At 42.0% G+C, this 15,488-nt stretch overlaps 1 protein-coding gene across 4 annotated transcripts in view; it reads right to left on the bottom strand.

Annotated features, from left to right (window-relative positions):
* Positions 1–12,078, bottom strand: part of TDRP (testis development related protein) — a 100,061-nt gene extending 87,983 nt beyond the window's left edge. The window contains exons 1-2 of one of the 4 annotated variants that reach the window (XM_033938955.1): positions 11,959–12,078; positions 10,671–10,816 (exon numbers count right to left, since the gene is read on the bottom strand). In XM_033938955.1, coding sequence (XP_033794846.1) covers positions 10,671–10,748 — 78 coding nt within the window. In that variant the 5' untranslated portion in view covers positions 10,749–10,816; positions 11,959–12,078. Of the gene's footprint in view, positions 1–10,670; positions 10,817–10,954; positions 11,227–11,418; positions 11,730–11,958 lie in introns of those variants that run through there. The other 3 variants (XM_033938953.1, XM_033938956.1, XM_033938954.1) reach the window with 3 other exon arrangements.
* Between the last annotated feature and the right edge of the window lie 3,410 nt (positions 12,079–15,488).

The following is a 15,488-nucleotide window of genomic DNA, read 5'->3' as shown; positions in this document are numbered from 1 at the left end:
TTTTCATGGCAGGAGCGATCTTCCTACGCTCCTGCCCCGTGCAGATCACTCATAGGAAATGGCTGCCATGAGCTCCCAACGAGAACTTCCCGCAGCCATTTCCTATGAGTGATCTGCACGGGGCAGGAGCGCAGGAAGATCGCTCCTGCTCCGAAAACCTGCTAGACCACCAAGTAAGGCTTAAAAATAGCCCAAAAACATTAAACTCAGCCCCCCTAAAAAAAATTGTGAATAACCAAATCCAGGAGGAAGGTGGGAGGGAATCTGGGAGGAAGGTGGGAGGGAGGCGGGGGTGGGTCAGAGCCGGCCAAGAAGTTATTCGTGGTTTTTACATTTTGCGGCCCAGCTCTGCAAAGAATCCCCATGGATACGGAGGGAGAAGTGCAGTTTTTAAACAGCAAATAGGAAAAAGTTTAGAAATCTCCATATGAAAGAGTGAAAATCTGTCCAGTATTTAGACATTTTAGATTTAGTACTTTCAAGTCTATTGGAAATGCTTATTTTTCAAACATTCTTTAGGATTCTGTCCTGCTTATTCTTTAGGATTCTGTCCTGCTTATTTAGCCCTAATAAATATGCATGAGAGAGATTTGCATATAATGGAAGTGACAGGCATGCAAATCTGCTCCATGCATATTCATTAGGGCTATCCTGAAAACCCGATTGGCCTGGTGGTCCACCAGGACAGGGTTGGGAACCACTGTCCTAGAAGGAGAGCATCGCCCTGGTGAAGTAGGAAATAATCCTGTAGCTAGGACCTGCCCATCAGGGGATGCAATATCCTCTCGCACTGAGGATGTGTCTCTAGGGCACAGGTGTCAAAGTCGGTCCTCGAGGGCCAGAATCCAGTCGGGTTTTCAGGATTTCCCCAATGAATCTGCATGAGATCTATTTGCATGCACTGCTTTCAATGCATATTCATTGGGGAAATCCAGAAAACCCGACTGGATTCCGGCCCTCGAGGAGGGACTTTGACACCCCTGCTCTAGGGGCTTCTGCACAGGAGGGAAAAGTTAGGACAGCTGTTGTAGTTGGTGATTCGATCATTAGGCATGTAGATAGCTGGTGGGCGTGAGGATCGCCTGGTCACTTGCCTGCCTGGTGCGAAGGTGGCAGACCTCACGCGTCACATAGATAGGATTTTAGATAGTGCTGGGGAGGAGCCAGCTGTCTTGGTACATGTAGGTACCAATGACATAGAAAAATGTGGGAGGGAGATTCTGGAAGCCAAATTTAGGTTTTTAGGTAGAAAGCTGAAATCCAGATCCTCCAGGATAGCATTTTCAGAAAAGCTCCCAGTTCCACGCACAGGACCCAAGAGGCAGGCAGAGCTCCAAAGTCTCAATGTGTGGTTGAGATGATGGTGCAGGGATGAGGGATTTAGATTTAAACTAAACTAAAACTTAGGGCTCATCTGGACCATCATCACCCAGGACCAAAGCTTGGCAATGCAATGGTTAATATTGGGAATCAGATTAACAACATCTGGGTCAACCTTGAGTAATATGAAAATATCATCAGCGTACGTTAATAAAGTTTCTCGAATACTCAAATCATAGTATTTCAATGTACTCATATTGATGTTAAATAAGATTGGAGATAGTGGAGAGCTCTGGGGAACACCACAAAGGACTCTCCAAGATTTTGAATTAGATCCTTCCATATTAACTGAGTAAGACCGGAAGGATAGAAATTTGTCAAACCAGTCCAAGACAAGGCCAATTTCAAGGCCAAGATCAAGGCCAATTTCTGAGAGCAGGTAATGCAAAATATTATGATTGACTACATCAAAGCTGCAGAAAGATTGAACTGAAGTAAGATAGCATGTTTCTTACAAGACTGTAACTGCTGGATCTTTGAAAGGAGAGAAACCAAAAGAGTTTCTGTACTGAAATTTGGACAGAACTCATGCTAGAAAGGTAAAAGAATAGAAAACTTCTCCAGGTAGCATGAGAGCTGGCTGGCAACAATTGATTCCCTAAGTTTAGTTAATAGAGGTATATTAACAATTGGTCTATAATGGGAAGTGACAGTTGGGTCAGAATCTGTTTTTTTCAGAAGGGGAGTAAGACTAATTATACCCATATCATGCAAGAAATACCCTGTTTCTAAAGCATAGTTTAATAGTGTAGTCAGCCAATTGATTGCTTGAGGCAGAATATTAGCAAAGAGATAAGAGGGAAAAGGGTCAATGATGCATTTATATTTCATCAATTTTGCGCATAATTTTGAAACTTGAGATTCAGATACTGAGTCAAATGAATACCAGAAATGATCTACTTGCGTCAGCATTAAGCTGCTCTTGAAGTCCTTTAGGAAAAGACCAAGGTTCACTGGAGAGAAAGAATTCCTAATGGTAACAATTTTATCTTAAAAAAAAAAAGAAGCAAGAGAGTCTGCAGTAGGTAGTAAAACCTATGATTTACAGTCATAGCTTGTTAACATATGCCAGAGTCTAAATTAAGTAACACTTTGATGGTTAGAATTGGCAATTTTACCGCCATAATAGTTTTTTCTTGCATTTGTTAACTCAAAGTTATATTTTCTTATAGTGAGCCTCCAATTAAGTTTATCTGAGTCTAAATTAGATTGCTTCCATTTTCGTTTAAGTTTCCTACTACACATTTGCTTGAGTTCTCTAAGATATGGTGTAAACCAAGGAGAATTCATAAATGAGACATGGATTTGATAACAAAAGGAGTGAGAGTTAAATAAGTGCTCTCGGAAATTGTTCTCCAGTTAACCCAGCTACCATCTACAGGGCCTTCTCTTGGAGAGCAGGGTAACAACTTTAATGCTCGAGTCCAGAATAAATCTGGACTAATTTTCTTTCTAAAAGTTACAGTTCTTTTGGGTTGAACTTTTTCTGGTATATGAGACATAACGAAGGGTAATGTGAATTCACCAAGGTATTGGTCAGACCAAGCCAGCGTACATTGTCGATAGCAGAGCTCTGAGAGGTAAGATCCATAAAGGTGATAATGTTGAGAGAGTGGCCTTTCTCATGAGTGGGTGTCATTTGAGGCAAGGGTAAATCCAGAGAGTGAAGCAAGAAGATGAAGTCAAGAGTATCCTTATCATTAGTATCCTCAAGATGTAGGTTGATGTCACCTATTACAAGTTGCTTTTGAAATTTTACTGAAATTTTACTAAGAGTTAGCAATAATTTCAGTAACAAACGAGCAGGATTTATTCCATGGAACTGGAGGGCGATCTGAGATAACCTTGACATCATCGGCATCACAGAAATATGGTGGAATGAGGAAAACGTCTGAGACACTGTGCTACTGGGATACAAGCTATACTGCAGAGACAGAGTGGCTCAAAAAGGTGGGGGCATTGCCTATACATCAAAGAGGGAATTGAGTCTACCGGAGGGAACATTGCCGGAATCAAACAATAAGGTAGAGTCTCTATGGGCCAAAATTCCGGGAACAAATGGAACGGAAACGAAGATCGGCATCTACCACCGACCCCCCGGGGCAGTCCGAAGAAATTGATGGAGTAATGACAGACGAGGCAAAGGAGGCAACACAGTGATCATGGGCGACTTCAATTATCCAGGGATAGACTGGAACCTAGACACCTCCAGCTGTGGTAGGGAAACTAAGTTCCTGGATGCTATAGTCGATTGCTTCCTGGATGCAATAGGCGATTACATTCCTATACAAGAGGAAACGCAGTTCTGGACTTAATTCTAAATGGACTACGAGGACCGGCACAAGGTGTAGAAGTAGAGGGGATGCTGGGAACCAGTGATCATAAAATGATCTGCTTCAACCTGGACACGGGGACGAAACATCAATCCAGAATGATGCCCACAGCGCTGAACTTCTGAAAAGGGAATTACGAAGGGATGAGACTCATGGTGGGGAAGAAGATCAAGAAGAGGATAAGCACTGTAAAGACGTTAGAGCAAGCATGGTCTCTTTTTAAGGACACAGTCACTGAGGCGCAAAATCTATATATACCAAGTATCAACAAGGGATCCAAGAGAAAAAAGAAGTAACCAGCGTAGCTCACTGTAGCGGTGAAGGAAGTGATCAGGGACAAGAAAACTTTGTTTAAGGAATGGAAAAGGTCAAAAACGGATATAAACTGGAATAAGCATAAACAGCATCAACGCAGGTGCCATAAGGCGGTAAAAGGGGCCAAAAGAGACTATGAGGAAAAAATAGCCAAGGAGGCGAAAAACTTCAAGACGTTCTTTCAATATATTAAGAGGAAACGACCAGCAAAGGAAGCGGTGGGACCATTGGATGACCGAGGAATGAAGGGAGTGCTAAAGGAGGACAAAGCCATCGCTGACAAACTGAACACATTTTTTTCGTCTGTGTTTACCGAAGAGGATATACGCAACATACCGGAAGCCGACAGGCTATACACAGGAAACAAAGACAGGAAATTGACAGGGTTGATGGTCAGTCTAGAAGAAGTATGCTGGCAGATTGATAGGCTTAGAAATTATAAATCCCCAGGACCGGATGTCATCCATCCGAGGGTAATCAAGGAACTGAAAGGGACTATAGCTTAACTGCTTCAAGTAATAGCCAATCTGTCGATCAAATCGGGAAGAGTTCCGGAAGACTGGAATGTTACGCCAATATTCAAGAAAGGTTTGAGGGGTGATCCGGGAAACTACAGACCGGTGAGTCTGACCTCAGTACCGGGAAAGATGGTAGAGGCGCTGATAAAGGACCGCATCATTGAGCACCTTGACAGACACAACCTGATGAGGACCAGCCAGCATGGCTTCAGCAGAGGAAGATCTTGCTTGACGAACTTGCTGCAATTCTTCAAGGGAGTAAACAGATGGATAGACAAGGGTGACCCAGTCGACATTGTATATCTAGATTTTCAGAAAGCTTTCGACAAGGTTCCGCATGAACGACTACTTCAAAAAATTGTGAATCATGGAATCGAGGGTGAAATACGTGGATTAAAAATTGTCTGGTGGATAGGAAACAGAGTGAGAATAAATGGACAATACTCGGACTGGAAAAGTGTCACCAGTGGAGTACCGCAGGGTTCGGTGCTTGGACCTGTGCTCTTCAACATATTTATAAACAATCTAGAAATTGGTATGACAAGTGAGGTGATTAAATTTGCGACGATTTGAAGTTATTCAGAGTAGTGAAGATGCAAACATCTGCAATGTGACATAAACACGCTCGAGAATTTGGCCACGACATGACAGAAGAGGTTCAGCGTGGATAAGTGTAAGGTGATGCATGTTGGTAACAAAATTCTTATGCACGAATACAGGATGTCCGGGCGGTACTTGGAGAGACCCCCCAGGAAAGAGACTTGGGAGTACCGGTCGACAAGACAATGAAGCCGTCTGTGCAATGTGCGGCGGCGAAAAGGGCAAACAGAATGCAGGGAATGATTAAGAAGGGGATCACAAACAGGTTGGAGAGGGTTGTCATGCCGCTGTACCAGGCCATGGTGCGCCCTCACCTGGATTACTGCATCCAGCACTGGTCGCCGTACCTCAAAGGGTCCAGAGAAGAGTGACTAAAATGGTAAAGGGGCTGGAGGAGTTGCCGTACACTGAGAGATTAGAGAAACTGGGCCTCTTCTCCCTTGAAAAGAGGAGACTGAAAGGGGACATGATAGAAACATTTAAGATACTGAAGGGAATAGACTTAGTAGATAACGACAGGTTGTTCACCCTCTCCAAGGTAGAGAGAACGAGAGGACGAAGTTCTTCTTCACCCAGAGAGTGGTAAAAAACTGGAACGCTCTTCCGGAGCCTGTCATAGGGGAAGACACCCTCCAGGGATTCAAGACAAAGTTAGACAAGTTCCTGCTGAACAAGGACGTATGCTGATAGAGCTAGTTTCAGTTAGGGCACTGGTCTTTGACCTGAGGACCACCGCGTGAGCGGACTGCTTGGCATGATGGACCACTGGTCTGACCTAGCTGCGGCAATTCTTATGTTGTTATGTTCTTATGAGTTCTCAAGGTTCTGCTTTTCCAGATGAAAGACAACCCACTCATTTAGGATCCCGTATATCATGGTGGTATGTCTCTGAGAAGTAGCAGACCAGCCTGAAACACAATTACGTGAGACCTATATTTTATCCCAATACATTATCTGGGTGGTCATCTCCGGATGAAGCTCAGTTTTGAGTGAAACGGAGATGCTCCGTAGAGCTGGTGACTAGCATCTCATTTGAGCTGATGACTAACATCCCATTTGAGACAATAGCGGTGTATTCACTTCAACTGGAATAAGGAATACTCAAAGCCTATATAAGCTAAGTACTCTAAAAATTCACATAAAAGGAAGTTTAATAGTAGTACCGGTAGCTTACAGGGCGATTGTTAAAACCAGTGATGGCCTGCATATGGCAGTCTTGACTAAGACTAGTTCTAAAAGACAAACTGCCACGAGCACTTGAGGTTTTTTTTATCCCCTAGGTCAGTAGTTCCCAACCCTGTCCTGGAGGACCACCAGGCCAATTGGTTTTCAGGCTAGTCCTAATGAATATGCATGAGAGAGATTTGCATATAATGGAAGTGACAGGCAAGCAAATATGCTCCATGCATATTCATTAGGAATATCCTGAAAACCCAACTGGCCTGGTGGTCCTCCAGGACAGGATTGGGAACCACTGCCCTATGCATATTCATTAGGGCTATCCTGAAAACCCAATTGGCCTGGTGGTCCTCCAGGACAGGGTTGGGAACCACTGCCCTAGATAATTTCAATACCAACTCCTACCATCAAGAGACTTTCCAGTTAACCTTGAATGCTTGTATGAGAAGTTGTATGATAAATCAATTTGAAAAATTTCTTGAAAATAGAAGAACTCAATGAGAAAATTATTGGTATAAAAAGTTAATTCCATTCCTTTTCTACAGTATTTGTCAGTTTAGGGTAATTTATTTACAACATTTTGTGAGGGTGTAATACAATTTTTAAAGACATGACAATTTTACATGAGGTAAAACTTTATAGTTTATAAATCTTTCTTTTTGGCTAAGTCTTAATAATAATATTGTCATTTATAGCTAGAGAGACATATGATCAAGAAACTGTTTTATTTTACTTTTGTGATTATGATAAACATATCGAAGGCCTCAAAATAGACCACTGCTATATACTGAGCTCTTGTTATCAGTGGAACCAAGTCACTTGGGATCTTCAGAATTTCCATAAAATATCGTTTCACCATATCAACAGGAGAGATTAAAGGAGATTTCAGAAAGTTCAAAAATCTTAGATTACGCCTTCAAACTTGATTTTCCAAATACTCCAATCTATGTTGGGTATAGATCTCTTTAACTGAGGCAGTCTCACAATTTTCCAAAGTCAGAATTTTAGTTTTTAGGAATTCTAAATCCATAACGCAATGGTCAATAATAATCTGATCTTGAGCAATGACCTTCTGAAAGAGCTGTTATATCTTTAGTATGATCATTAAGTAATAATAATAATAATAATAACAGCTTATATACCGCAATACCGTGAACTTCTATGCGGTTTACAAATATTAAGCAAAGGTACAAATTGATTGACTTTAAGAGGGGAGGAAGAAAGAGGGTTAATAGGACAGGAAATCCATTTTTGAGGAGAGAGAGATCAATAGAACAAGTTAATCGCTATAGAGGGGAGAGAGAAGAGAGGATCAGTTGTCTAGATACTTTAGGAACAGGTATGTTTTCAGACGTTTCCTAAATTCCTCATAAGTAGTGGGCGAAAGCAATTGTTCTAGGTCTTTACCCCATGATGCTGCTTGGTGCGAGAGAAGATGTTCATGGTGTTTTTTCACTTTACAACCTCTCACTGGGGGGGGAAACGAAGTTGGAATGTGAGCTTCTCTTGTGTCTGTTGGCTGAGAAGACGAAAAGGTCAGTTATATATTTAGGGGCAAGTCCGTGTAGTGCTTTGAAGCAGAAGCAGGCAAATTTAAACTTTACGTGAGCCTCCATTGGCAGCCAATGCAGCTGCTGGTAGTAGGGTGTCACGTGGTCAAACTTCCTCAGCCCAAAGATCAGTTTGACCGCTGCATTTTGCATCAATTGTAAACGCTGCATGTTCTTTTGGGAAATTGCTAAATAGGCGATGTTACAGTAGTCAAGTAGACTCAGTACGAGGGATTGGACTAGGGTTCTGAATGCCACTGTATCGAAATAAGCTTTAATGGATCTGAGTTTCCAGAGAGTGAAAAATCCCTTTCTGATCAAGGAGTCCACCTGATCTCTCATGGTTAGGCACTGATCCAAAGTTACACCTAGTATCTTTATGGTAGGTTGGATAGGGTAATTAAGATTATTGATACATAGTGGTGATTTGGTGTCAAGCTGATATGGCGAAGCAACAAGAAAGTTGTCTTTTCTGAATTAAGTCTGAGCCTAAAGGTTGTCATCCAGTGCTCCATCACGTTTATGGCTTCTGAAGCTTTAGGAATAGTTTCAGAGATAGAATTAACAAATGGGATGATGATCATAAAATCATCTGCATAACTAAATAGTTTTATCCCTAACTGGGTTAGCTGCGTGCCTAGTGAGGACATGTAGACGTTGAAGAGCACCTTCTTTAAAGAGGAGTTAAAGCCCTGCACAGCATCCCAAAGTGTTTCTAGAGTCACTATGGCTAGTCTCTCAGTAACAGCCTCAAATGAAACAAAAGAAGCAGGTCTCTGAACTTTAACCAGATTATTTACTGTTCTCTTCTAGAAGACTTTTGAATTTTCACAATACAATTTGAACAATACTGGCAAACTTTTGAATGTTTCTATAGAAGGTTTCCAAAATGTACAATAATTCCAATTTGAAAAAAAAATGTATTTGGTGGCTTGCTGTCCAGTAGTGGTACTTCAAGACTACCACTAGGTGTCAGAGGCACCACTTTGATCCTGAGTTGGCAATGGAGCAGGAGTGACTCAGGATTCCTCCTGTTCCCTGCTACACACCAAATAATCCTGGAGGTCCAGAGAAGCAAACCTTTTTAAAATATATATTGGTGGAGTCCCAGGGGGCAGAGAAGTATGTAAACAATGTTGCTGGGGAAGAAGTGTTCTGCTACAATTGGTATATTAAGTAATTCACAATTAGCATGAATATACTTAATGCCTCCTCTTAAGGCTGCAGTTAAGTACACCCATGAAAACTATACATGTGACAGCATGCGCTAATTGCAGTGTCCTTGATCATTTCCTAACCACTAATGTTCTGTATAGTTAACATGTGAATTAGTTCATGCTGTCATGCCAGTGAAGTAAAAGTTACTAAATGCTCAGCACACTTTTAAAACCAGGACCAAACAAGAATTTTTATATTCAGTTTTTCCTAACATACTTACCTCAGCAAGCAAAAGTAAGGATAAACACAGCTGCTAGTTCAAAGCAGGTGCCAGAAATAGCACTGTTACTTTTAAAGCAGACCACTGGTGACAAAAGTGACTACCACAGGGAACCATTTACTAACAATGCATGCTCATTATTACGCATTCACATTATTTGCCACAGGGCCCATTGTATAAAATGAAGCCATTTCCTAAAAAAGTCATCCTAAAATCCAAAGCAGTAACTGACATGAAAAAAAGTTGATATTTTTTTAATTGATGGTCTGAGCATTGTTTCCTAGAAGCCAAAGAGCACACTCATGGAACTTTAAAAATTTAATATGCTACTGAAGGACCTCTTTACATATTTGGAACACATTGGATATTCTGAACATTATTCAGTAAGCATGCATAAGGTTACCTTGTCTTACAAATCCACTGTACCAGTATAAATTAAAACTTGTTTAAAGCAGCACCCTTCCTATTATTACAAAATAAACTACAATGGAAAACAGTCACATAGAGTTAGATATGGTTAACTTAATAATGAGCTCCTAGAGGAAAAAGCATCAACTCAGATTAGTAAAGGGGATCATAAACCAGAAGTTTCCTAGTTTCTAATCCAGACTTAACTAATAATTCAGTGTGACCTTGGGCAAGTCACAGTAACTGCCAGATCAGCAACTTACTAATGCTATATAGAGACAATAACATGACAGCATTTCTTTTAAACTACACAGATACCTGCAAAATTTGCAATTTCTACAAGCAACATTTACATCACATAATCAAAGGCTTACAGAAAGGAAATCCTCTTTAAAGGGATTAGGTACATTATAATTAAATATTTGCCTATAATCATCAAAGGCTTGTCTGTTACGATAAATTCAAAAATTCTATATTACTTAGATGTGGAAAATTCCTAGAATTACTACATTAATAACTGGAACTCTAGTCTAAACTACCTCCTAGGCCTCCAATTAAACAACACAAACATTGAAGAAACCTGTAATTTTGCCATAACATCTCAATCAAAGCAGCATTAGGAGGAAAGGATATTTTTAGGACTTTAACCCAACTTTCCAAGTAAGCTGATCAAATTTATCATATAAGCAGACTTCAGAGCAATTACTTTGTCCCCTTTTTCTTTTAAAAGGGTTATTCGTTTTAGCTTTTTAATGCTTTGCTGTAAGTGAGTCAATGGAAGAAGACATATAAATTCAGGACCCAGCCTAGATCTCCTATCCCTCAAAGCAAGGAAAACCATGGAGAAGAATCTAGTGCACGATTTCATTGCCTACTCCACTGCAACGAAACGTTTGTTAAGCAGGAGCAGCTACCCGGACAGGATGGGAGCTCGGCAACCACCTCTCACCTGCGGAGCTGGCTGTGCTTGAGCCTCTTCCTCCGGACAATCCTCGATCAGAACTTTGCTCTTGCCGAGTTTCCACATCCTCCGGGCTGGGATTTCTGCTTGTTTAGTCTGCCACTTTGGGGAATCTAATGGGGCTTTTAAAATATCTGTTGAAAAAAAATTAACTTGCATTAAAAAAAAAAAAACTCGCTTTGTCTGTGTACACGAAATGCGCCCGTTCAATTGCTGCAGTCTCCACGCCTGCAGAGGCGACGGGGAGTCAGGGCTCCATCCTGGTGTTGTACCTCCAGTTCAGCAGCGCCGCCTCCTCCCCGGCTTGGAGAGGGGAGCTACCCCGCCCCCAGCTCTCACCGGGATCCCCGGGCTGGGCGGCGCTCTGCCGAGGCCTAGAGAAGAGGCGGGAGGGGGAGGGGGAGGGGAAGCCCAGCAAAGATGCAGTAGGCGATTGGGGGGGGTCTATGGCGCGGCCCTGTCAGTCCAGGCGGAGGGCAGTGGAGAGGGAGGGACGCAGAGCCCACGCGCACAGTCCAGCTTCGGGGGAGGAAGGAAGGAAGGAGAAGAGAGACGGGCTGGCCGGTTACCACGGCAACGAGGAGAGGAAGGGGAGCTAGGCCTCCGGCCGGAGGGAAACCGTCTAGTTTGGGCTATCACCCAAGGGAAGGATCGCGCGGGAACAAAGGATGCCTCGAGCCCCCATTCCATCCTCTAGTAAAAGCTTTAAGTGGGAGGAAAAACAATTAAAGTCTACCAGATACTTGTGCTGGAATGATATCTTATACAAGGCTAGCGGGAGTTTAAAAACGTAGCTTCCCTTTCCCCTGGGCTGCTAAAATCGCTTCCTCGGCCGCGGCAACACGCAGAAGATGGGATTTCAGTCGTGTCGCTTCACTTTTAGAAGCTATGTAGTCCTCCTTGATGGTGCAGTGGTGTAACTATCTCTAAATATCAGTTGGTGAAAGTGGCACAGTATCTAGCAGGGTTTCCAAATAACTCTAAGTCACAACTTATAAGTTCTATCTAGGCAGTCTCATTAAACTTTTTGATTATCACTGCAGGACGACTAAGTCTAGGTAGACCTACATCCCGCCTACCTCCCACCTTAACCACTCCTTCAAAAATGCCCTTTTTCACTCTGGGCGCACAGCGGCAGTGAAAAGACCTAAGCTACTTTAAGATAGTCTAAAACCCATTTTGTTTATCGCCACTTGGACGACCTGTCTTTTTGATCATCCAAGTGCCGATAAAGGCAGGTTTTTGGATGTACAGTATTTTCATTTTGATTATGAACCTCATAGTCTGTAATCTCATAGCAAATGCCACCAGTTCTGTTTATAATGTACATTCACATTTCAGTAGAAAGCAGCAGGCAGTATATCCCTTTAGTTGCCGAACCCTGCCCTTGCGGAAGCAGGAAGTGACATCAAAAGGCAGCCAACCGGATATGAAAACCACAGCTTCTGCCTGCCACTCTTTTTTGAAACGTACGTGCGTGCACATTATAGTATGGAGCGGGGTAGGAGGGGTTTCTGATACAAGGGGCCAGATTGTCAGGCCTGCAGGGCCCCTAGGAGAGTAGGGTACTGTGCAACTGCCCCATGTTACCCCTGCCTAAGATTGACCGTGCCTGGAAGGGCTACACCTAACTAAAAAATAACTCCACTTCAGGAAGCAGCTGAAAGCCTAGTTCTTCTCCCGACCTGTTTGTTATTCAGCTGTATGTACAATTCTCCTTCAGTGTAGTCGTTCAGTTTGATTTATCCTTATTCCTATGTTTTACTCATCTATCTATATATCCCAGCTGCAATGAACCTCCTAGGATGTTTCATTTGAATTGTGTTGACAGAGAATATTGAAATAATAGAAACTTGATATTTACAAGAGTACTGTTTTATTGTGTATGGTATTGACACTATGGGCTCCTTTTAATCTAATCTAATCTAAACCTTAGGTTTGTATACCGCAGCTGTGATAGCATTTTTAGTGCACGCAGGATTTTAGCGCGTGCTAAACCCGCACTACGTGGCTAGAACTAATGCCAGCTCAATGCTGGTGTTAAGGTCTAGCGTGCGGGGCAATTCAACGCACACTAAAACCGCTATCACAGTTTAGTAAAATGAGCCCTATGTCATATTATTGCTATCACTATAATTTTCCTATTCCTAATAGTTTATTTACTTCACTGTTCTGTGTACTAAGTTGATATCTGGTCACTTATATTAATACTGTAATTATATTGTTACTACAATATAAAATACCTGTATCCAGCTATACATGTTATACACAGCCTTTATTGATTTTTTATATATGGTGGTCAGTAGATCTTAATAAATAAAACAAACTTATCCAAAATATCTTTCTTAAAGTTGGTATCTTATATATTGTGTGAGCAGATCATGTCCTTGGAAATCTTTCCCCCAAAGTTGTAAGATTATGATTGGTAGTGACTAGTTAATTGTATTGTGGGCAGCAACTCAGCTGGAGTGAGAAACAACATCTGGATGAGAATATTAAATGCAGTAATCTCCCATCTGCATCATAGGTTGAACCTGCTGATCTGACAGGTATGTGGTGCTATATACAGTACACTTATAAAAGCAGAATCTTCATTAATGAACAAAAATAACTGTGTTTAGGAGGTGGGAGCATGCCTTCAATTTTATCTCCTTTAATATGAGTATGTACAAATATATAAATAAGATTTATTTATGAAATGTACAAATCAAAACTGATTGGGAGACAACCCTATCTTGGACATCACTATTATTGAAATTCTATTTTACAAATATTTGTATTTTTTACTGTATTATTGTATTTCGCTGATTGTCCAGCTTTTTTTAGTGTAAACCGCCTAGAACTTTTGGTTATGGCGGTATAAAAGAATAAAGTTATTATTATTACTGATGAATAGAAAATCAGTCTATATTAGTCAGAACAGAGGATATTTGGGCATATTGAGGGGTATTTTTTATTTTCAAACCCACAAGATGTCTCTCTCTCAGCTAGATATTTTGTTCAGCCTACATGTCTTAATTTTTTTTATTTTATTGATTTTCAAACTTTGAAAGTATAATACAAATGATCTTATCATAAAAGCTGTACAAATATACACTATCAACTATATAATTATGTCATTGACAATCACTTCTTCCCTTCCTTATTATTTAAACAATAACACAAGTAAAGTGAATTCAATATTATAAAGAAATGTTAGTTTTCAAAAATATTCCCCCCCCCACCCACCCTTCCTGGATGTGTAAAGAATGTAATAAAAGGAGAAGGAAAATTGATCTTAATTATAATATAGTAAAATTAGTCAATGGACTCCATATATCTGTAAAAGACTTATTATTCCCAAAACGTTCTGCCATCATTTTTTCATATTTATACGTAGTACACACAGAAACCCACCAGAAAGTAAAGTTAATCCTATCATAATTTTTCCAATTTTGGGTAATTAGTTGAACCCATAGTCCCGTTAAGATCAGGAAAAGACTACGGTACTTTTATTTCTATGTAAGGTAGGTTTAACATGAAGCAATGTACCACAAATTATCGCTTCATACAATAAGGCCCTGATTCTCCAAAAGTGCGTCCCGATTTTAGGCAGTTGTAGGCAGCCAATCGGGATGCACGTTTTTAAAAACAAATGCTCCCCAGGCAGGCCTGAAGGCGCCTCCGGGAGCCTAGGGAGACCCGCAAGACGCCTAAGCTCGCCTAAGGGCCTTAGGCGAACTTAGGTGGCCCTACGCGTCTCCCTAGTAGAGGAAGAAACCTTAAAATGTAGGCAAGCAAAATGCTGGTCTACATTGTAAGTAGACGCAGCCGCTATACTTATCGCGGCAAGGGATCTCTCTGCCGCTATAAGTATTGCGGGCCGCAGCCTGTCCGATCGGATGCCCCCCCTCCGACACTACCAACCGCCCCCCCCCGACATTACCGATCTCCCTCCCACCCCGACACTACCGATCGCTGGCAGGAGGGTGCCCAAACCCTCCTGCCAGAAGATGCCCCTCCCCCGACAATATGGATCGCTAACAACCCCCAAACCAACCTGTTCTTCAGGCCAGACGGTTCTTGCCCATCCAGCTGGTAGGCCCGCCTCGTCGAAATGAGGCGGGCTCGCCCCTTCCAGGCCCATCCCGCCGAAGCCTAAGGCCTGATTGGCCCAGGCTCTAGAAGCCTGGACCAATCAGGCCTTAGGCATAGCGGGTCCGCCCATCCCCACTAAGTCTAAGGTCTGATTGGCCTAAGTCTAAGGTCCGATTGGCTGATTAGACAGCTGTAGGACGCCTACAGCTGCCTAAAATCGGGACGCACTTTTGGAGAATCAGGGCCTAAGGGGATAGATGATTCAAGAATGAGATTAATTTGTCCCCAAATTGACTTCCAGAAAATAAGTATCAATGGACAAAAATATAACAGATGATCCAAAGTCCCTATATTAATATGACAATGCCAGCATGTCTAATTTTTGGCAATTATAAAAAAAAAAAGTCCAAAACAAGCCATTTGCATGTATAAGGGGCCAGCATTTTTAATGGACTGGTCACACAGACATGCCAACATAGCAGTGGGGCACCTTAGGTGGCAATGCCATGAACTTCACATTAAGGGTGCCATAACCCCCATCCATTATATGATGAGGCCCCCAAAACCTACTGTACCCATGTGTCTACCACCCCAATAGCCCTTATGACTGCAGGTGTCGCCTATATGGCACTACAGTGAGCTTTGGTGGGCTCACACTTTCCATCACAAGTGTATTAGTTAGGGTGGCATATGGGCCTGGGACTCCTTCTCTACAATCCATTGCACTGC

Source organism: Geotrypetes seraphini, chromosome 3 (genome assembly GCF_902459505.1).
Source record: "Geotrypetes seraphini chromosome 3, aGeoSer1.1, whole genome shotgun sequence".
NCBI classification, from domain to species: Eukaryota; Metazoa; Chordata; class Amphibia; order Gymnophiona; family Dermophiidae; genus Geotrypetes; species Geotrypetes seraphini.
This window is presented reverse-complemented; position numbering and strand designations above follow the sequence as displayed.